The sequence below is a fragment of the Lemur catta genome, chromosome 7 (assembly GCF_020740605.2).
Source record: "Lemur catta isolate mLemCat1 chromosome 7, mLemCat1.pri, whole genome shotgun sequence".
NCBI classification, from domain to species: Eukaryota; Metazoa; Chordata; class Mammalia; order Primates; family Lemuridae; genus Lemur; species Lemur catta.
This window is the reverse complement of record NC_059134.1, coordinates 47,746,119-47,767,730: the sequence shown is the minus strand read 5'-3', so window position 1 is coordinate 47,767,730 and position 21,612 is coordinate 47,746,119. Positions and strand designations below refer to the sequence as shown.

Genomic DNA, 21,612 nt, shown 5'->3' with positions numbered 1-21,612 from the left:
TGAGTAGCACTCCATGGTACACATATACCAGATTTTATTAATCCACTCATGAATTGATGGGCGTTTGGGTTGATTCCACACCTTTGCGATTGTGAATTGTGCTGCAATACACATTCCAGTGCAAGTGTCTGTTTGATAAAATGACTTTTTTTCCTTTGGGTCAGTAGTGGCATTGCTGGATTGAGTGATAGGTTTACTTTTAGTTCTTTGAGGAATCTCCATACTATTTTCCATAGAGGTTATACTAGTTTGCTGTCTGACCAAGTGTATAAGTGTTCCTTTCTCTCTGCATCCACACCAACATCTGTTGTTTTGGGATTTTTTTGATAAAAGCCATTCTCACTGGAGTTAGGTAATATCTCATTGTGGTTTTGATTTGCAGTTCCCTGATGATTAGTGACATGGAGCATTTTTCATATGTTTATTGACCATTAATCTATCTTCTTTTGAAACTTTCATTCACATCTTTTACCCAATTTTAGTGGGATTGTTTGATTTTTTTCTTGCTGATTTGGTTGAGTTCTTTGTAGATTATGCTTATTAGCCCTTTATCGAATATATAGCTTGCAAATATTTTCTCCCCCTCTGTAGGTTATTTATTTGCTCTGTTGGTTTTTTCCTTGATTGTGCAGAAGCCTTTTAATTTAATCAAATCCCATTTATTAATTTTTGTTGTTGCTGTGATTGCCATTAGGGTCTTTTTCATAAATCCTTTGCCTAGAGCAATATCTAGAAGAGTTTTTCCAACATTTTCTTCTAGAATTCTTTGGTTTAATGTCTTAGGTTTGTCTTTTATCCATCTTGAATTAATTTTTGTGAATGGTGAGTGGTAGGGGTCCTGTCTCATTCTTCTTCATGTGGCTATCCAATTTTCCCAGCACCATTTATTGAATAAGGCTTCTTTCTCCAGTGTGTTTTTTTGTTTTGTCAAAGATCAGATGGCAATATGTGGATGGTTCTATATCTGTTCCATTGGTCTATGTCTCTATTTTTGTGCCAGTACCATGCTGTTTTGAGCTTAAATACTGGTAACGCGATGCCTCCAGTTTTGTTCCTGTTGCAGAACTTACAGTTTAGTAAACACCTTTTTTTTTTGTTTTTTTGAGACAGAGTCTCGCTTTGTTGCCCGGGCTAGAGTGAGTGCCGTGGCATCAAGCCTAGCTCACAGCAACCTCAAACTCCTGGGCTTAAGCAATCCTACTGCCTCAGCCTCCCGAGTAGCTGGGACTACAGGCATGCGCCACCATGCCCAGCTAATTTTTTTTTTATATATATATATATACTTACTTGGCCAGATAATTTCTTTCTATTTTTAGTAGAGACGGGGTCTCGCTCTTGCTCAGGCTGGTCTCGAACTCCTAAGCTCAAACAATCCACCTGCCTTGGCCTCCCAGAGTGCTAGGATTACAGGCGTGAGCCACCACGCCCAGCCTCAACTACCTTCTTTAAAAATGAAAATTCTACTCTTAATAATAGCCAAAGCTGTCTACTTAGGAGAAATGATGCCTAGAGTTTCAATAAAGACTTCAGAGAAATATTAACCCAGCAGTTCATTAGTCTTGCTAAGGAATTTAGATTTTAGGATTCCTAATATAAAGTATTTTATTTAAAATAAGTCAGGATAATTTTCCAATATAATTTAAATCATATGATACTTTATTCTAAGGGTTTTTACAAAATATTTTATGAAAATTTTACATACAGAGTAAGTACAGTATAGTAGAACAACTCACATTCTAATTAAAACTTTGTCGCAAAACTTGTAACTACTCTAATGCTGCTTTTATATAGTAAAGTTATAATAAAAACAATCATATATGCAGGTTTTTTTTAAAAAAACATAATTCTTACAAAACAAAGGCTAGAGACCTATTTTAAAATAGAATTAAGACAAAATAAGCCAAGAACTGAATACCACCTATGGCCAGTGGGTGGCACCAAAGTGCATTTGAAACTTCTGTTTTGACATTTGGGGGAAAAAGGAGTTTCTCAAGGCAGAAATATATGCAGTAAATTCAGTCTCATTTCCCTAACATGGAATTCCATATTTTATTAGAAATTAAAGAGTAAATGGTTTTCTTATGGTCCAATTCTTTATCACTGATACTCTGCCTCTCATTTCCTGTTACTTTTTTCCACAACCTACATATTTACATGTCCCACAAGGATTTTCAATGGTCAAGTGGCAGACTCTCTTAACTGTTGCACGAGACTGTGGTGTGAAACACATGGTAGCAAACTAGAACATTTTATTTGTTAACAATACCCCACATTTAATAATTTTTGGCAGCTTTTTCTTTGAAGCAGTAGCAGCAGTGCAATTTTCCTAGCTTGCTCAAATATCTTCTTTAATGTTGGAGTCACAGTAAGTTATATATTTTGCCATTAACTCCTTTGGGCTTGTACTCAAAAAGCACATGCAGATTGAATTTTACATGCTGTGTAGTATTCCTTAGTGGCAATAGATAAAGTGAGGATCTTTGTCCATGTAGTCAGATTTTCAAGATCAGTTTTCACTTGTTTAGTATTTTTCAGTGGAGGAGACAGTGGACTGTGGCCTCATTTGGAAATCTTAGCAATCAAAAACATTCTGAGAGGCAGTGTCGATTCAATCCAAGTGTTGGGAGAATTTACCATCTTCTCCCAGAGAGCAACTTCCTCTGATGTAGAGTCCATCCAGTCCACTTCAGTCCCATAGCTTTTACCTGAAAAAAAAAAAGAAAGTTTTGCACTTATAAAGAAATAGCTCATGGTGGGGGGAGGTCATTCCCTGATTATAATCACAATGAAAGAAAGCTAGGAAGAGTTTTAACATCACCAGGAGGACAGATATGGGACTCATCACATGCAATGGCTGTTCAGCCATCTGAGTGACTCCATTAATGGGATCATTCCCATAATTTCTAGAGTTACGATTTCTCTTCACAATAATGTAAAAGCTAGGTGACAATTCATCAGGGGAATACGGGAGTTGGGAAGATTCCTATACTGGGGTGGAATGACACTAGACGATCTCTAAGGAAGTGTAGTTAGGCTTTAATGTGTAACAGACTCAATTTGAATCTTGTCTCTGCCACTTAGTAGCTCTGTTACTTCATTTCTTGGAATATCAGTTCCTTTGGGGATAACATTAGTAACAACCTTGTAGAATTGTTGGAAGGATTAAATGAAATAATGCAAATAAAGCATTTCATACAATGAGTAGTGCTCCATAAATGTTAGTTATTATTCAAATCACATATTTAGCTTTGAAGGATGATCTATGCTTTTTTGGAGGGCAGGGGAGGGACAGTAGTGATAAAGGCTTTTCTGTCCCTGCCACCACAATAACTTACACTCTATATGGACAGACACTATACCCTGTTAATCCTCATATCTAGAGCCCTTGGCACACAGAGCCTGACATTCCTTCACTCATTCATTTCATTATACTTAACAGAGATAGGATATCTATTTTCATTAGGAAGAAGCAAAGCAATAAACAAACCTCTAGTTTCTCCAGAAGAATGGGCTCATGGAAAATTAAAAATGTAACAAATAGTACCTGTTCCAAAGCCAATCCGAAGACCTCCCAAAAACTGGTTGGTTAATTTGTAATGGTCCCAGACAGTAAGCTCTACACAGGCTTCCATCAGATCTTCAGGCCTGAATCCATCATATACCATGGTATGGTTGAAGATAGGGTTGGTAGTTTTCCCTACAGCTCTTGTCTTCTGGCGACTTTTCCTACTTGTATCTGGAAGGATAGTACTACAAAAAAAAAGGCATTATTGTGAGAACATTTTAGTAAGATAGTGAACATTTGTGCTTTCAATACACTTCAGCACAGCTACTAAATATTGGCACTAGAGGAGAAAGTGTGGAGAGAGAGCGGTGCTGGTGGTTTGACGGGGTACGGGAATGGAGGGTGCATCACGATGGACACAGAGTTAGTTGGCTAGCCTTGGTTTAAATCCTACTTCTGTCATTTATTGTCTGTGCATTCTAGGGAAAGCTACTTACCCTCTCAGACACGTGTTTCCTCATCTATAAAATGGGAATGGTGATGCTGACTTCAAAAGTTTGAAATTAGAATTAAATAACATATGCAAAACACTTAGTTCAATGTTTGCATTTAGTAAGTGCTTAATATGGTAGCACTTGATTAAGGATTCCTTTAAAACTTGAAAGCATGTTCTTTTCCTGATTATCTGTGATAGCCTAAGGAATTAGTGTTATACAGAACTGAAAGAGAAACCTCTCCAATTTGCTAGATTGGACTTTGGAAATTATATGATTTTTTGCAATCATTTACATTTCATTTATGATAATAATTGAATGAACTTTAACCTACCATGCTTCTTGTAAAGGCAAGAAGGTTTGAGAGTGGGGTCAGAATGGGAGACTGACCTGAGCTGAAAAATCTTACCAGCTGACATCTATGAAGAGTATGTGAAAGGAAAATCATAAATCATATTATATATGCTACTTAGATATATGTCACATATGTCAATTAATTAAATAGCTACAACTGTTCTTCTGGTAGAATCTATATACTAATAGATAAAATTAGTCAGAGGGAGCTAAGAGAACATAACAATATCTGTTTAGTTATTATTTACTAGATGCCCGTCAGTTTATATGTGTAACAGAGAAATAGTTTGCTATTTAAAAACCCAAACTGTCTTAAGCTCTTAGGTGCTCTTAGTAGGGGTTTGTTGAGTAAATCATTCCCAAATATCTGCAATCTGCTGCAAAGGCCCTTTGCAACTGGGCCACAAAATAGGTGGAACAAAGGAGAAGAGGAATTCTCCCTGCTCCATAAAGAAGCCAAGGGGTGTGACATCCTACCATTAGAAATGTAATAAACTCTTCTGTACTGATTATTGCCCTCACCAACAGATGTTCTCCCTAGAAGACATTATATAACTAAGTATGAGGCCTCTACTTTCATTTGTATACATGACCTCTTAGCTTTATGATGGTAAAACTAAGCGAAGCCTTGGGAGTTCATGATACACATTCCTCTAGTTCTTGTCTCCATTGTTCCCAGTAAATTCATTTAAATTACGAATGATAAGTCACCATCACAGATACAGAGAACCGAAACCAACCAGCAGAGGCCAGGCTATAGCAGAACTGAAGAAGGCAGAGTCATCAATGTTATTACCATTTAACAAAAGAATTTAGATGGCTTCCCCTTAGCAGTGGTAGATCAAGGCATTCTTTCACCCAGATGTGCACTTCTCCAGTTGTAGGAAGTTTTTTACCTACAATAAAAAAAGGAGACAAAATTTTTACTGCCAATTTTCTTGGCAATACTGCATCCAAGGATTCAGCCTAAAAATCTTCTAGCACGAGGATACTAGCTAGCACTTGATGTTATTATCCTAACTGATTAAATCTATACATTCTTAACTATATATTTCATAGTCTGGCTATACTGAACTCAGCTCTATAAATATAATGCATATTGATTTCAAGTACAGAGTATGACATCATTCTTTTTGGGTTTTGCTTGGTTCAGCAAAATCAGATATCAGGGATGTGAATCATCCATTTATAGTTATATTCAAAACATCTCAATGAAATGCATATACCTTTCAAACATTAAAACCAATATCAGTTGGTGCTGGTGGAAGGCACTTTAAACATATCTGAGTGTAAAGTAACCAAAAGAGATACTTGCTAAGGTATAGCCATTCTTCTTATTAAGAGTGGTTATACATTTTATCCAGGTATTGTATATATACACATAATAGTTAATATTATGGACAGGGAATACCAGATTTTTCTGGATGGGTTAGCCCAATTAGTCAACCAAACAGTATTTAATGAGCATCTATTATGTGTTCATCCCTATGCTAGGAATGTCATTATATATACAAGGGGTACAAAAAAAAATAATCTATGCCCTTAGAAAATGTTTTTAGTTAAGCTGGAAAGAATAATTTAAATAAAAACTGTAAGAATGTAAAACAATGAAATGCCAAGTTGCTACTGGAATATTTTGGAAGATGATGTGATTGGTGAAGGCTGACATAGTCAGGAAAAGCTTAATGGATGAGATGGGACTTCATCTAACACTTTGATAGGTTGAGGAGAAGAGGAAGCCATTCCAGGGAAGAAAAATTACATGACCAAAAACTCAGACAAGATGGAGCCCATCACGGCACACAATCCCCTCAGCCCCCACCACCAAGTGATAGAGAGAAAATGGGAAAAGAGGTTGGCAGAATTTCTATGTATGTTGACTATAAATGACAGGATACAGATTATATGCAAAAGAATCTGCCTTTCAGAAAGATCCAGAAGTCACAAGATTGTGGTCTGGCACCAATGTGGCCTAAAGCTATGATTTGCTTGTCCTCGATTTTTTTGTTTTTAACCAAATTAGAAAGCCTTTCTCTAGTTCAGTCACTGCTCTCACCGTCATTTCTCCCATTTCACTAGCTGTGCTGCCTGGTTACTGAAAGTACTTGGATTTGCAACCCTTGATTTCAGCCATAACTTCATACAGATTCTTAAGGAAAACAACTTGAGGAACTTGCTTGGGAACTGGGGGCAAGTGGCTACCTGGCATTCATTTCCTGCTGGTCTCTTGCTCCTTTTACTGAGCTGAAGCTTAAAGGCCCTGATGACAAAGATGCAATTAATAATCTTGAGGAAAAAGCTTTATCTCCAACTGAGACACTGAGAGCAGAAGACCAATAAACTTTAAGTTCTTGGGAACTTCATGTGAATTCTAATTCCCACCCATGAAAAAGAACATTCAAGTTCCATTCTTATCATAGCACTATCAATAGGTCCAAATTCTGAATATAGGAAAGGTCATTCACATTGTACAAATACAAACTTTTTGGAAAGTGTGGTGAAAGTTAAAATAAGGACTGTAAACTAGGCTTAAAACATGAGAATTCTCTCATAGAAACAGAAAGTAGAGTGGTAGTTACCAGGGGCTGGGGGCAGGGGAAAGGGAAGTTGTTGGTTAATGGTTATAGAGTTTCAGATTTGGAAGATAAAAAAATTCTGGAGATCTGTTTCCCAACAATGTTGAGTATACTTAACGCTACTGAGATGTATACTTAAAAATGGTTAAGACGGTAAATTTTATATTATGTGTTTTTTACCACAATAAAAAATATGAATTTCCTAATTTACAACTGCGAATTGACTCATTTGGTCTATACAATCACTAACAATAAATTTGTTTAGAAAATATAATTGGAACCCAAATAAATCTTTGGAGAGGAGAGGCATAAGGAAAGGGCATGGATCTAGATAGAAAATCATTACATACCAGGGATTGGCTCTGGGACATACTGGAGAGCTAGCTTCATTTCACCTCTGTTTTCTGCTTCAAGGGCAACTGGTGCTGTCTGAAAAATGAAGGAATGTCAGCAGGTGTGAGACACAGACTTTTTACTCTTTTTGTTTGTACAGGTCCTATTACAGGACCACATCTGTCCCATTTCTGGGACTACGTAAAACTCATGAGTGCCCTGATTTAAAATTTCCCTCTACATCAGAACTAGACTATTGCTTTTATATCTGGGGAAGCTAGGCTGTCTCTCTTAAAAAAACCTTGCAGGTTACCCAGAAAACATGTCAAGGCTGTTAGTCTCAAAAATGGTGGAGAAATCAAACTGGCTTTTTTGGAGATGGCAGAGGTATCCTGGGCAGCTTTAATTTTGATCACGCAGTTTTTTGTGTGTGTGTGGTTTATTTTTTTGGTTTGTTTTTTTTTTTTAAGACAGGCTCTTGCTCTGTTGCCCAGGCTAGCGTAGAGAGCAGTGGTTTCATTATAGTTCACTGCAACTTCAAACTCCTGGGCTCAAGCAATTCTCCCACCTCTGCCTCCCGAGTAGCTGGGGCTATACATGTATGCCACCACACCCAGCTAATTTTTTAAAAAATTTTTTGTAGAGATAGGGTTTCTTGCCTGGCAACCTGTTAAAAATGTATATTCTTGGGACCAGATCTTACTGAATCAGAAACCTTGGGAATAGAGCCCAGAAACTGTGTTTTAAGAAGTCCTTCAGGTGAATCAGATACATGCTAAAATTTGAGAACTGCTTCCCTAGGCTTTCAGTTAGAACCCCTTGACGGGCCACAGCCTAGGAATATGGGCAAACAAAAACTAGACTAGACCACATGAAAACTGAACCTAAGCTTTAATTTAGTTCATTCCCAGCCTAAATTAAGATAGTCTGACCCTAATTCCATCTGTCAGAAGCAAAAGTAAATCCTCCCAAATTATCCCTAGAATGTTTTCACATGCAATGTCCCACATGTGATAAAAAATAAACAGGCATACCAAGACGAAGGATTAAGTGACCAAATTAAGATTTAAAAAATAGATGAGAGACTCACAAATGTTTAAGATACTTGAATTTTCAGATACAGACTCTAAAAAAATCTGATTGCTATATTTATAAAGGTAAAGATACAGAATTTCAGGAAAGAAATGGAATCAAAAGAGTCAAATGAAAACGTATTTAATTTTTTTATTGAGACAGGGTCTTACCCTGTTGCTTGGGCTACAGTGCAGTGGCATTATCATAGCTCACTGTAACCTCAAACTCCTGGGCTCAAGCAAGCCTCCTGCCTTACCCTCCCAAGTAGCTGGGACTACCAGGCATGTGCCACCATGCTCGGCTAATTTTGTTTGTTCTTTGTAGAGACAGGGTCTCCCTATTGTGCTCAGGCTGATCTCGAATTCCTGGCCTTAAGTGATCTTCCTGCCTTGGCCTCCCAAAGTGTTGGGATAATAGGCATGAGCCACCATGCTCAGTTGAAAATCTAAATTTTAAAAATATAATTTTTATATTGTAGATAGGTTTAAACTGTAAATGGTTTTAACAGAGGAATTGACATACCAGATAAAATTATTGAACCAAAAGATAAATTAGCACAAAGTAGCCTGAAGCATAAAGCAAAAAAGAATATAACAGAAGAAAGCATAAGGGGCATATGGGACAGAGTAAAAAGATACAACGTATGTGTAATTGGAATTTCCAGAAGAGGAGAAAATAGTAGGCCAAAAGCAATATTTGAAGAAATAATTTCTGAGAAATTTTCAAAGTGATGAAAGATATCAAGGCACAGATTCAAAAAGTTCAGTGAATCCAAAACAGGGTAAACACAAAGGAAACTACACCTAGCCTCATTATAGTAAACGTGTTAAAAATCAAAGACAAAGAAAAACATGCTAAAATCTGGGAAACAAAAGAAAACACATAACTTTCAAAAGAGCAAAGCAAGATTAATAGCTGACTTTGCAATTGAAATGAATACAATGAAATGACATCTTCAAAGTGCTGAAAGAAATAATTTTCAACACAGTAATAGAGTAAAAATATTCTTTGAAGATTAAGGTAAAAAAGATGTTATGACACAAAGAAAACCTGAAAGGATCTGTTGCCAATAGATATGCACTAAAAGTAAAACTAAAGGGAAATCTTTGAGCAGAAGAAATAACTCCATATGGAGATACAGGAAGAGATAAAGAATAATAGGTAAATATGTGGTTAAATCTAAATGAATACACTGTATACAACAATACCATATTATGGGACTTAAAATACATATATAATTAAAACATGACTAAATATCTCCCAAAAGATGGGAGAATGAGTAAATGGAGTTAAAATGTTCTTGGTTGTTTTCATTGTCCTGGAAGTGGTAAAAGTCCTAATTTATGTTAAACACTTTTAATTCAAGGATACATAGTGTAGTCTGTACAGTAAACAATAAGGAAAAATGAAAAGAAACCATAACTGACATATTAATAGAAGAGAAAAATGGAATGGAATAATATAACAATTAATACTAAAGAAGGCAATTATAAAAATAATAACAGGACAAATATTAAGATATTAGATTTGGACCCAAATATGTCAATAATTAAATTAAGTGAAAACGAACTAAATAATCCAATTAAAGGACATATTTTTGGGCTGGGAAAAAATCAAAACTATTGCTTATAAGAAACATACCTTAACTATAAACATTTAGAAATGTTATAAATCAAAGGATAGAAACAAACTTCTAACCAAAAGGAAGCTGACAGCTATACTAACAGATTTTTTTTTTTTTTTTGGGACAGAGTGTCACTTTGTTGCCCTGGCTAGAGTGAGTGCCGTGGCGTCAGCCTAGCTCACAGCAACCTCACACTCCTGGGCTTAAGCAATCCTATTGCCTCAGCCTCCTGAGTAGCTGGGACTACAGGCATGTGCCACCATGCCCGGCTAATTTTTTTTTTTTCTATGTATATTTTAGTTGGCCAGATAATTTCTTTCTATTTTTAGTAGAGACAGGGTCTCGCTCTTGCTCAGGCTGGTCTCAAACTCCTGACCTTGAGCGATCCACCTGCCTCGGCCTCCCAGAGTGCTAGGATTACAGGCGTGAGCCACCGCGCCCGGCCTTATACTAACAGATTTTAAGGCAAGAAGCATTACTAGAGATAAAAAAGGAAATTTCAAAATGATAAAAATGGTCAATTCATCAGGAAAGTATAACAATTCTCAATGTAAATATATGTAATAAGACAGCCTCAAAATAAATTATAGTGAATCAAAGATAACAAAACTAAAAGGAGAAAAAGACAAATCCACAATTGTATCTCTCTTACTAATTCATAGTACACAGACATAAAATCAGTAAGGATATAAAAGACTTGAGCTACCATTTGTTTTACTTAATTGGTAAATATATAGAACATTATATCCTACAACCATAGAATACACATTCTTTTCAAGTGACACACATGCCAGCCTGAGCAAGAGTAAGACCTCGTCTCTACTAAAAAATAGAAAAAATCAACTGGGCGTGGTGGGACATGCCTGTAGTCCCAGCTACTTGGGAGACTGAGGCAGGAGGATCGCTTGAGCCCAGGAGTCTGAGGTTGCCGTGAGCTAGGCTGACACCACAGAACTCTAGCCAAGGTGACAGAGCAAAACTCTGTCTCAAAAAAAAAAAAGTGACACACATGGAACACTCATCAAAATTTGGCAATATACTACAGTAAAAGTCAGTCCCAAATTTCAAAGCAGTGAATTATTTAAATGACCTTCCTGAAGTCTCTGAAACGTTTGTGTTAAATGGTTTAAACATTCTCCCTATAATATTTACCCTTTCTTCACTGAATGTACAAGTTAAATAAGTCCAACTCTAGTTTAAAATGATCCCAAACTACAGATCAGCACTAAATGCAATTAAGCTTTTTCCTATACACCAGGCCCCAAACCAACCAAATGAACAAACAAAAAACTCTGAACTTACTTTCTGCTTCAAAGGGTACCACTTCAATTGTTTATTCTGTTTGTTGTCCCAGTCCCATGTTTCCAAATCAAGTTCTACTTCCCCTAGGAAACTATTGCGTTTAAATGTATCCCGATGCCAAACAGACAGGTTCAGCTTCTGTGTCTTTAAGATTTGCTTTTCGATTTTATACTGAAGTTCAAAGAAGAAAATTAGAATGATAAATAACATTACTTTATGCCAAAGTTATGACATAGAGACGAAGAGAAAAGTCATTTGTGTAGATCAGATTTTCTTATCTGTTAGGTTTCAAGTCTCGAAAATATTGCAAAGTCATCTTATTCCAAGTGTCTAATTTCAAAGAGCTCAAATCCATTTTTTACAAAGCTGATTTTCTTCCCCCCTCTGGAAAAGCAAACCAAAGCTCAAATATCATAGCTGGTAATAGCTCTCTAAAAACAAAAGCCAAGTATTCAATTTTTGCTGGATATTTTTAGTCTAGATATAACATGAATCAAACTCATTCTAAAAATAAAGTTCTCTGTTTTCTACCTAAGAACAAGGTATTTTTTAAAATAGAATATTTATTTTTTAAAGCAGTTTTAGGTTCACAGCAAAATTGAACAGAAAGTAGAGAGTTCCCACACATCATCTGCCCCACATATGCACACCTCCCTCCCTATCTACATTCTACAAGGACAGGGTATTTTTCAAAAAAAAAAAAAACAAGAAAAAAGATAAACTTCGTTTTCCCTGCTTCATATGGTCAAGTAGAAAAGATTTGGCATTCTAACAGTTTTTCATCTCAAATGTAGTCAATCCTTGATTATATGTATTCGTGAAAGGGATAATAGTACTTCTAATCTAAAAATAATCTCCATTTGGCTTTATGATGTACTACTTGAATGTCCATTTTGGTTGTAGCAGACTTGCCTTTCTCTGAGTTTACCATTTAAATTAGTTGGCTCTTCCTGAGTATAGGGTTGAAGTAGGTGACACAGAAATAGCTATGGTTCTAGGGTCTATCATAGTCAAACAGTAATTTAAAACTTGCTGCAGAAAATCCACAGGCAGTGAATTTACCCATGGATGACTGAGAGTTGATTTAATTGCTTCTTCTTTTTCCAGAGGATGATCAAATACTTGGGACAGAGTTTGCAGAAAAAGAGGATGAACAACACTTCTTATATTTTTAGTTTTAAATGATGTTAGTCATGACTAAGACAGCATGATGCAGTTTGGGGGAAGAAATGGAATATGAGCCAGGTATACATTCCATTCATTTGTCCATACATTTATCCTTCCAGTAAACATCTTTTGAGTGCCTACCCTAGACTAAGAATCAAGATTTATTAAATGTTTAATGTGTGCTAATTCTTATTCATCCATATTAACCCTTTTAATGTTCACAACTACTGAGGTAGGTAAACAAGTACTATTATCATCTCCCTTTTGCAGATCCAAAAACTACCACTATCCCTCTTTTGCAGATCTGACGTGCAGACATGTTAAGTCATTTGCCCAAAGGCACACGGTATAAAAACAACACAGAGTTGGTCCCTGCCCTCATGGAACTTTACAATTTAGTGACAAGGAAGACAATTAAACCACTAAAGTGCTCAGTGTTAAATATAGCCTATTATAAAGCAAGGTTATTGAGGCAGCAGACAGCAGGAACACTTAGGGGCAAAGGACAATCTTTACCCCCAAGTGTTGTGAAGGAACTAATGTGCATGTTAAAAAAGATGGACTTGACCCCCAAAAGTAATGGGAATTCTAAAAGATTTTAAGCAGAGAAACAACAAGATCAGAATTGTGCTTTTAGATCATTCTGGTTGCAATGGTCAACTTTATCAGCAGTGTATTCTTGAGCAAGTTACTTTATTTCTCTCAACTTCATTTGCCTCATCTGTGAGGGTGGCAGATAATGCTGGCTTGGCAGGGTATGTATGGGGAGGGAATGAGGTAATGTATATAATATTCATGGTGTATTGCCTCATACAAAATAGAGTCTCAGAACATTTTATTCCTTTCCTTCTCCAGTCTTGGTGACTGACTTTATCCCATAGAGATACTTCCCAAGACAACATGGCTATTCAAATGCATAGGTCACCATTTAGGATTTTCCTATATAGAGAGCCCATAGGTACCCGCAGTATTTCGTTATACACAGGATTCAAGGTTTTCTTCACTATAAGTGTTTTCTTCTTGCCCATTTTGCCCTTGTCTGATAACAAATAGGTCTTCACATATCTAAAAAAGAGAATTGAACAGAAAAGAAATTCAGAAGATAAAAGTAATGTTTCCACCTCTATTAAAAATTCACTGAAAACTGACAGCAGAAATAATTATTTCATGATGCTGAGAAAAGCAGTAACAAATGTTCCCATCAACACCTTTATACTTAAATACTTAGAGGGATTTTAGTGAAATTGATCATTTAATATTCTGAAGATTTTTAAGGGGAATTTCCTGAATTCCTTTTTTCCTTTGGCCTTAACTAATATGTAGAGGATGGGGAGGGGCAGAAAACAGATCTCCAAGATAGAGCTAATTCTGTTGATTTGTTTCCTATTGAGAAAAGGCTTTGGTGCCTAAAGTATTTTTAAGTATTTTTAAAAAGTTTTTGTTACTATCTTTTGGAAAAAATTAATCTTAGTATACCCCTATTTAAGCCAGATTTAATGTTAAAAAATAAAGGATTTTGACCTCAGCTGTTTTTATAATAAGAATAAAAGAAAAAAGAATTGGGCTTGTCTCAGAAAATAATTAACAGTGAGACTTCTGCATAGGGATAAGTGGGAAATACCACTCAATTTTTGGAAATAAACTAAAATGCAATCAAACCTGTGATTTAAAAAATAAATTAGTAATTTCCCCTAAAGTTCTTCTATAAGATTTTAAAATGGAAACTGCCTCATTCTAAAATCTTAACTATTTTTATACCACTGAACATTATGATATGCCCACATGTCCCTAATTTTAGAAAAAGTTTGAGTATGATAGAAAGATACAGGGGTTCAAGCCCTTATTCTTCATTTTGAGACTATCTAAATTTATATATATGGGTTACTTACCTTCTCTGGCCCTTGTTTCCTTATATATAAAATGAAGGAACTGAAACTAGATGACCCCAAATGTCCTTTCCAAGTTGAAACATTCTGTGTTTCACTGATTTTTATAATTTAATGTTTTGCATATGAATTTAAGTAAATAAAGTAAATAAAATAGCATTTTCCCCCAACTTTTCAAACATTCCTTTTAACACAGTCATACCCATACCCTCCTCCTTTGTTTACTTTCTTTCCTTCCCAATTCCTACAAGATCAACAGTTTGAGAACTAAAAGAAAGTAGGTGACTCCAAAATGTACTTACGGGTCTGAACGTTGTTTTTTAACATCTGCTGCTGCTAAGTCCTTACACTGGGCCACAAAAACATGCAACTCCTTCAGTGACTCCACGTATTCGATTGCAAACTGAATATTTCCTTTAACTTCCAGATTGCCAAAGTCTCCACTATAAACACTCATCACACTGCCACTCACCTGGAATCATCAGAAATACACGTTTGTCTCTATCTCATTGTTGAGCCCAGCAAAAGGATCATTGATATAATCCTTGCTTGGCATTATTTCTCTAGCTTGCATATAAAAGCAGTTAATTTAATACAGCATAAAGACATGTCAACACAGACAACCTGTCATGATATACATGACTAGAGGTTTTTTGTTTTTTTTTTTAATTTCCCCCATAGATGAAAAGTGAAATGCAAAGTTATTTAGAAGCTGGTTCATTTCAAAGCAGGGTGATTTTATGCTAGATGGCATTCAAATTTCCATTTTTAGTCATGCTTAGGATTTAGAATCCTAAAGAAAGAGGATGTGAGAACCCAGACACTCAAATCACAGTGACACATTGCTCTATCAAATTTCCAAGGCACTAAAAAGGAATTTTACCATGTTACCTATCCACTGAATCTAAGAAAATGCTTACCAAGCCAGAAGCTTTTAGAGATCAGGAAGGGTAGAAAATGGATGACTGATAAAGGGAATTTAAAGCCTCCCCAAGGGCAGACATTAGATTGTTGTCAGCAGAAACTCAATGTAAATAGATCTTTTTTTTTTAAAAGTTTTCAGAAATGCAAGGCTGGTAAGAATTTAAGCACAGCTTTATACTTTGTTTAGCATACCTGGTGAGATAATGTATGTGTATCAGAGAAATATTTGGATAAGTATATGTGGATATATTTACATATATATTTCTACACACATACTATTATACATGCACACACAACTACCTCATTTTATGCAAGAACTTCTATGTGAAGTCAAATTTGTTAAATTCTCTTAAATCAAATCTGAGTAACAGATTTGGAGAGTTTTCCTTTTAAAACCCTGTTCTGAATTCTTCTATAAAGCACAGAATTACCTCTCATTCTTTTATGTGAATCAGTATATTTATTGATCAGGCTTACTAAAAGAGAGATACAATTCTATGCCTGCAAGCAGTATACAAAAGCATATCTAATATAAGCAGATCTTAACAATAGTTAACTCAATTTTTGCACATAAAAAGGTAGTGGTTCATCTTGTTGGCAATTTAGATTTATTTCTGAAGTACTTACATCCAAAAAACCCACAAACATTCATAATCGATATGAATCATTATATTCTTAAAAACAAAAAGAATGAAAGGAAAAAAGGAGGATTTAGCTAGCCGGAAGCTAATTGTGGATTAGAGAAAATGCTTGTGCACTTGGAATCTGAGAAATACAACAGGAGGCTGTTTTACAATGAGCATAAGCATGTCAGAGAGAGGTTCAGAGATGTGGAGAGATATTAACGTGGAGCCTTTGTTTACATACAGAAGACAAGGACGTCATGCCAGAGCAGCTGCTAAGATTGGTTAAAGAGCTCGGGCTCTTCTTGTGTCTGCTGAGCTGGTAACTGCTTTCTGATGCTGTATCTGTTTCTCTGTCATCACTCTACAAAACATCATATAATATGCATAGTATTTAAATTCAGAATGAGTTACAGTCAGAAACAATGTCTAGACAAAGATAGTATTTTGGTATCCCACTGATCTATGACATTTCCCTGGGTCAAAGGACACTAGTGCTAATTGCCAGGGAATCAGATTCCGGATAGAGTGAGAGATCTGCATTGGACCTCATCTAAGGAGGAGGGCTGGCTTAGCTACCAAAATAACAAAGTGATTTTTTTGACATACAAATTTTCCCCCACGGTGCTACAGAAAACAGCACTATTGTGAGCTTTCTGTCACTCTTTTAGTATTACATATTTTTGTCACCTGGAGAACTTTATTGATACATATGAGAAATTACTCAGACAATAAAAGTCTAAGATCTGTCAAAACATAAAATGTCATACTTAATTCCTCTTATTAGTAACATAGCCTTTGCTTCTCTAAAAATCAAATCTTTTAGTTGAGATGCTGTTAAACGAGGAAAAAGAAATGCTAATCTGATCTGTTTCAACTAAAGGTTGTTTTTATATATACATATTTAAAATGTTAAACCACCTCTTACTTATTTCTATAGCGTTATTGTGCTTATCTTTTTGTTGCTATAGGGAATTATATTAAATTATATGTTCTACTCACATTAGATTTTTTTTCTTTTTCGAGGCAGAGTCTCACTCTGTTGCTCAGGCTAGAGTGCTGTGGCATCAGCCTAGCTCACAGCAACCTCAAAGTCCTGGGCTCAAGTGATCCTCCCTCCTCGGCCTCCCAGAGTACTAGGATTACAGGCTTGAGCCAATGCACCTGGCCCTCACATTAGATCTTAACACATTTCTTTAAAAAGTAGCTACAAGATACAGGTACTTATTTTAAATATGTCCCAGGAAATATTTAGCTGGGACAAGAAAGGTGGCAAATTTTATTATATTTAGATCTAAAGTTTATTAGATAGTAGCTTTAAAAATTCATGATTCAGAATGAGCTCCTTTTGGGCTTAGAGAGCTTATGGAGCAGTTCCATGGCTCCAGGGGTTAGGGAACACCTTTATGGAGGAGTAGTTAGTTCATGCCAGCATATTCCAGCACCATGCAATTATGCATCAATATAATGGATGACAATTGTAATGCAGATTAATAAAGGAGTTAAAGAAAAACAAAATAAATGACTCACATGGATGAGAAAAGGATTAAAAAAAATACATACCTTTTAAATATCTCTGTTGTCACACTCTCTCCACACATACTTACAATTCATTTCCCTTTGTTATAGTACATACTATGTTCTACCCAGTATATCAGATCATTAGGGAATCACTAGAAGGATGGGACCCTGTCTTGTTGATCTGGAACAGTGTTTTTCATGTAACTGGCTTTCAACAAATGTGACTGATGATCAGCCTCAAAGGGACAGTGGACAAATGAGCAAGGCCTGATTTCATTTCCACTTCCTTTAGTACCCAGTTCAACATTAGGCACTCCATGAAAATGACACAACTGAATTCTGACAACTTTGGTACACAAACCCAAATGATTTGAACTCTTCTGTGCAGAGCTATGAGACAGCAAGTTAAAACTGAAGGGAGGAGAAAGATAAAAAACTAGAAACTGACATAATTTGCTCTCAAACTATTATAAGGTTCATTCATATCATCATCTAAGACCAAAGCAGATCTACAAAGGTATAAAACCACAGGAACTCCATGGGATGCCTACCCTTGGCTTCCAGTTAATGAGTTAGTTCCAAAGAATGAGTGATTCTTACCAAAGGAAATTGTAATGTGGGTTCTTAAACATATGCAAGGGCTGAAAATTTGCAGATATGGTTCATTAAAGGGCCAAGAATAGATAGAAGGGTGCCCAGGACAGTGTGTGTGGGTGGGGAAATGTAATTTATGTTTAATATTGGGCTTAATATTAAAAGCCCAAAGCTTTCCTTGACATTCCACCTGCTAAAAGAATGCTTGAGAATGAAACCTTTTATTGCACCGTCAGAAATCAGACCAAAAGCACAAATAGTAGCAGCTAACACTTACCAGGTACCGCTATGCACCAGACACTGTGCTGTGTGCTTTTTCTGCATTACCCCACTGATTCCTTGAAACCAAATGTGGTAGGTTCTAGGAAACCAGACTCAGGGAAGGTAAAGACTTTGTCCACAATCACAGAGAAAATTAGCATATAGCCAGGACTGGGAATGTCTGGCTCCAAAGCTCAGGCTCCTAAATACCTGACTGCAAGAACATGGGATCTTAATTAAGTCCAAGGACATCAGTTAAAGTCTTAGATCTAATTTTTAGTAGCTGTTGCACTCTGGGAGAGTTACTTAACCTCTCTGAGGCTCTTTCTTATTTTATAAAATGGAGAAATAGTACCTACCACGCATAGTTAGTGAGAGTTGGATATCAGAATGATTAAGTGTCTGGCACATACTAGGTACTCAATGAATAGTACCTAGATAACAGTCATGTTCTTACTTGACACACTATAGTATAGTGGCTAACAGCATGGGAGTCAGATCTGGGCTTCAGTTCTGGTTCAACCCCTTTCTAGCTAAGTGAGGTTAGTTTACCTCTTAGTTTCAGTTTCTTCACCTGTAAATATGACCATAGTGATGGTGCCTACCTCCCAGGGTTGTTGAAGGATTAAATGAGGTAATACATGTCAAGTGCCTGGCACCCAGTAGATACTCAAAGTGTGCTGTGTCATTGTTATGTTACTATTTTAACAAATGCTGTCAAGCCAGTCATGCAACCTAGACTAAGCTTTCACAAATGGACTCTCCTCTAAACTGCAGAGGTGTAATTAGTTCATGCCAACATATTTCTGCCTAGATTTCTTATTTTGTACTTGCTTTGAAACAAAAATCATATTCCCAAATCTATGCTATTTCACTTCACTGATCAAAAAGAGTTACTGTTTGAGTCAAATGAGACCTGCCTTGCCTTGTTCCAGGATCAACAATACTACCTCTATTGACTTGGAAGCCAAGGGTCAGTCCTGCTGACCTCTTTGGTCTCTGCCAGAGCAGAATACAAACATACCAAGCATGGCATAGCAAATCCACCTATCTGGCACCATTTTTCTGAAGGTACAAAAGACAAACTTGCCTCATCTTGGAGAAATGCTGGAACAGACTTGCTCATCCTTTTGAGTTTGTCAGGGTGGGAAAACTGATTATCACGTTGTGCAGGCACTGTGGAAACTAAACAGCAGCATTTCCATTTCAAAATTATTCTTACAATTGTCAGACAACATTAGGCACAAGTTGAAAACACTTTTCTTTCATCTATGAACAGATATATTTTGTAAAAAGGTTAAAGGTACAGTAGTTCACATGCACAGGATCAGGGGGTAAATGACATGCAGTTTTTAGAAATTATATATAAAGAGAACTAGCAAGGAGTTGAACCAAACACAAAATTTAAATGAATATTAATTTTAACAACACTAGTTTGTATTGAACTGGAGCTGGACTTGAATTAAAATATACTGTCAGTGTGAATTGGTTTAACTTATTTTTTCACATCAGAGTTTCAAACCACAAGGTAATTTATTGGTTCATCTCCTTGAGATATATTACTAACATGCTGCAGGCTGAAAACTATTTCATCTGGATGGTAAAGATTTTTGCACACAACTTAGTAATAAAGGTGTCCCAGTCATTGAGTGTCTAAGAGTAGGTTTGTTTGTTTAGCGATCATGGGGATTACTTTTCTAATAGTGTTTCTTATTCCAAATTATGAAAGACTATACTTTAAAATTTATTTTTTGAAAATAGAAATTAGATACCTGTTGACTCAGAATTTTTTATATACCCAGGCCAATTTAGAATGGTGTAAGTTAGGGTATTCTAAGAATTTAATATGAAAATGGAGCATATGTCTCCTTTATAATGTAGAAAGTCTTCTTTCTGATATAGAAAGTATGTGTGAAAAAAAAAAGTATGTGTGGAAGGCACAATAAGAGGATAAATTCTAATCCTAATTTGCATATCTCTAGTTAGAAAACTGTTTCCTTTGTCTAAGAATTATGATGTCTAAGCTTTTCTTATGGTGAATCATAGCTCTTACAACAAATGAGTTAATGTTTCAAGGCAGTTAGAACAGTGCCTGGCACATAGTAAGCTCTGTATATGTATTTTCAAATCAAATAAATATTTGAGAGAATCTTTAAATTATACTATGAACACAATATAAATATATTAACTTGGCTTTATCATTAAAAGAGGTATTAGGAAAATACATAAAAATCAAATCATATTTCTATGTATGACTCAAAACATCCAAATTCAGTCCTAAACATTAGCTAAATTATCTTTAGTCAAAAGAAATCTAGTGAAACAAACACTGAAAATTCAGCTACACATATAAAATATATCCTTGTTCACATAGCCTTAGGCTCACAAAGGTAATGTACATCCGAATATCCTTATGGTGTCTCACTAGAATGATACCCACTTTAATCACTTCCCATTAAACAATTTTGTATGTGTGTGTGTGTGTGTGTATCAATATGTATCGGTGCAAGTTATATTGGTAGCAGCGTAATATTAGGTCCCACAATATGGTCTAATAATAACGCAAACATTTTTTTGTTATAACATTAGTGCCTGTTATTTTCAAAGTTTATTGCTAGATGATCTTATGAGGGTCAAAATCATACCCTCTATTCGAATATAGTCAATTTTAGATTTATGGGCTTTATTTATATTTTATGATCATGTATTTGATTTTTGTGGTAAGAATATACTCTTCATTAGTGAAAAAGCACTAAAAGTCATTCTGGAAAATATCACTAAAAAGAGAGAAATTAATTACCCAGAGTTCAGCCCATTTGCCTTGACCAATAACTAAGCCAGTTAGAAGGTCATGAATGAAGATACAGATTATAGAGACATGTATGTCTATGTATGTTCTGCTTTCACTCCTCAGGCTAAATTTTGAAGAAAATATAGCAAGGTAAAATAAGATGCCGAAACAAGTATATACTAGTTCAAAAGCAACTGGAAAAGCCTCTAACACCCCTCAGTGGCAGAAGTCTTGTTTCCTCTGCAGCAGACAGCACATATTCTCAAGGCCGGAGCCTGGACTGTCTTCTTTCCTAGGCAGTTCTTAAAAATTTGTCAAGTCATGTGCCAAAGCTCAGCACCTTTCCTGCCAGCAGGAGGACCTCATGAACAAGTTTCAGATTTCATTCTACATGTCACCGACTGGTAGCATCATCAGCACCTTTTTTCTCTAATGGCTCCTTCATTTAGCCACTCTCCTCACTAAGGCCTATGAGCACATCCAAAGACTAATGGGAAATTATTATTACAAATATTGTGGACCAGAGGGTAGACATATGTAACATTATCTTCATAGCTCTAGTGCCTAGGTTTATGAAACCAGG

The 21,612-nt window shown here is 35.9% G+C and overlaps 1 protein-coding gene across 9 annotated transcripts in view; it reads right to left on the bottom strand.

Annotated features, from left to right (window-relative positions):
• Positions 1–1,636: 1,636 nt before the first annotated feature.
• SYTL2 (synaptotagmin like 2) overlaps positions 1,637–21,612 on the bottom strand; it is a 102,294-nt gene continuing 82,318 nt past the window's right edge. For all 9 annotated transcript variants that reach the window (XM_045557208.1, XM_045557209.1, XM_045557213.1 and 6 more), the window contains 9 exons: positions 19,329–19,423; positions 16,107–16,226; positions 14,618–14,787; positions 13,392–13,494; positions 11,263–11,433; positions 7,280–7,358; positions 5,150–5,249; positions 3,545–3,750; positions 1,637–2,705 (listed from right to left, as the gene is read on the bottom strand). In XM_045557208.1, the coding sequence (XP_045413164.1) occupies positions 2,560–2,705; positions 3,545–3,750; positions 5,150–5,249; positions 7,280–7,358; positions 11,263–11,433; positions 13,392–13,494; positions 14,618–14,787; positions 16,107–16,226; positions 19,329–19,423 (1,190 nt within the window). In that variant the 3' untranslated portion in view covers positions 1,637–2,559. The remainder of the gene's footprint in view (positions 2,706–3,544; positions 3,751–5,149; positions 5,250–7,279; positions 7,359–11,262; positions 11,434–13,391; positions 13,495–14,617; positions 14,788–16,106; positions 16,227–19,328; positions 19,424–21,612) is intronic.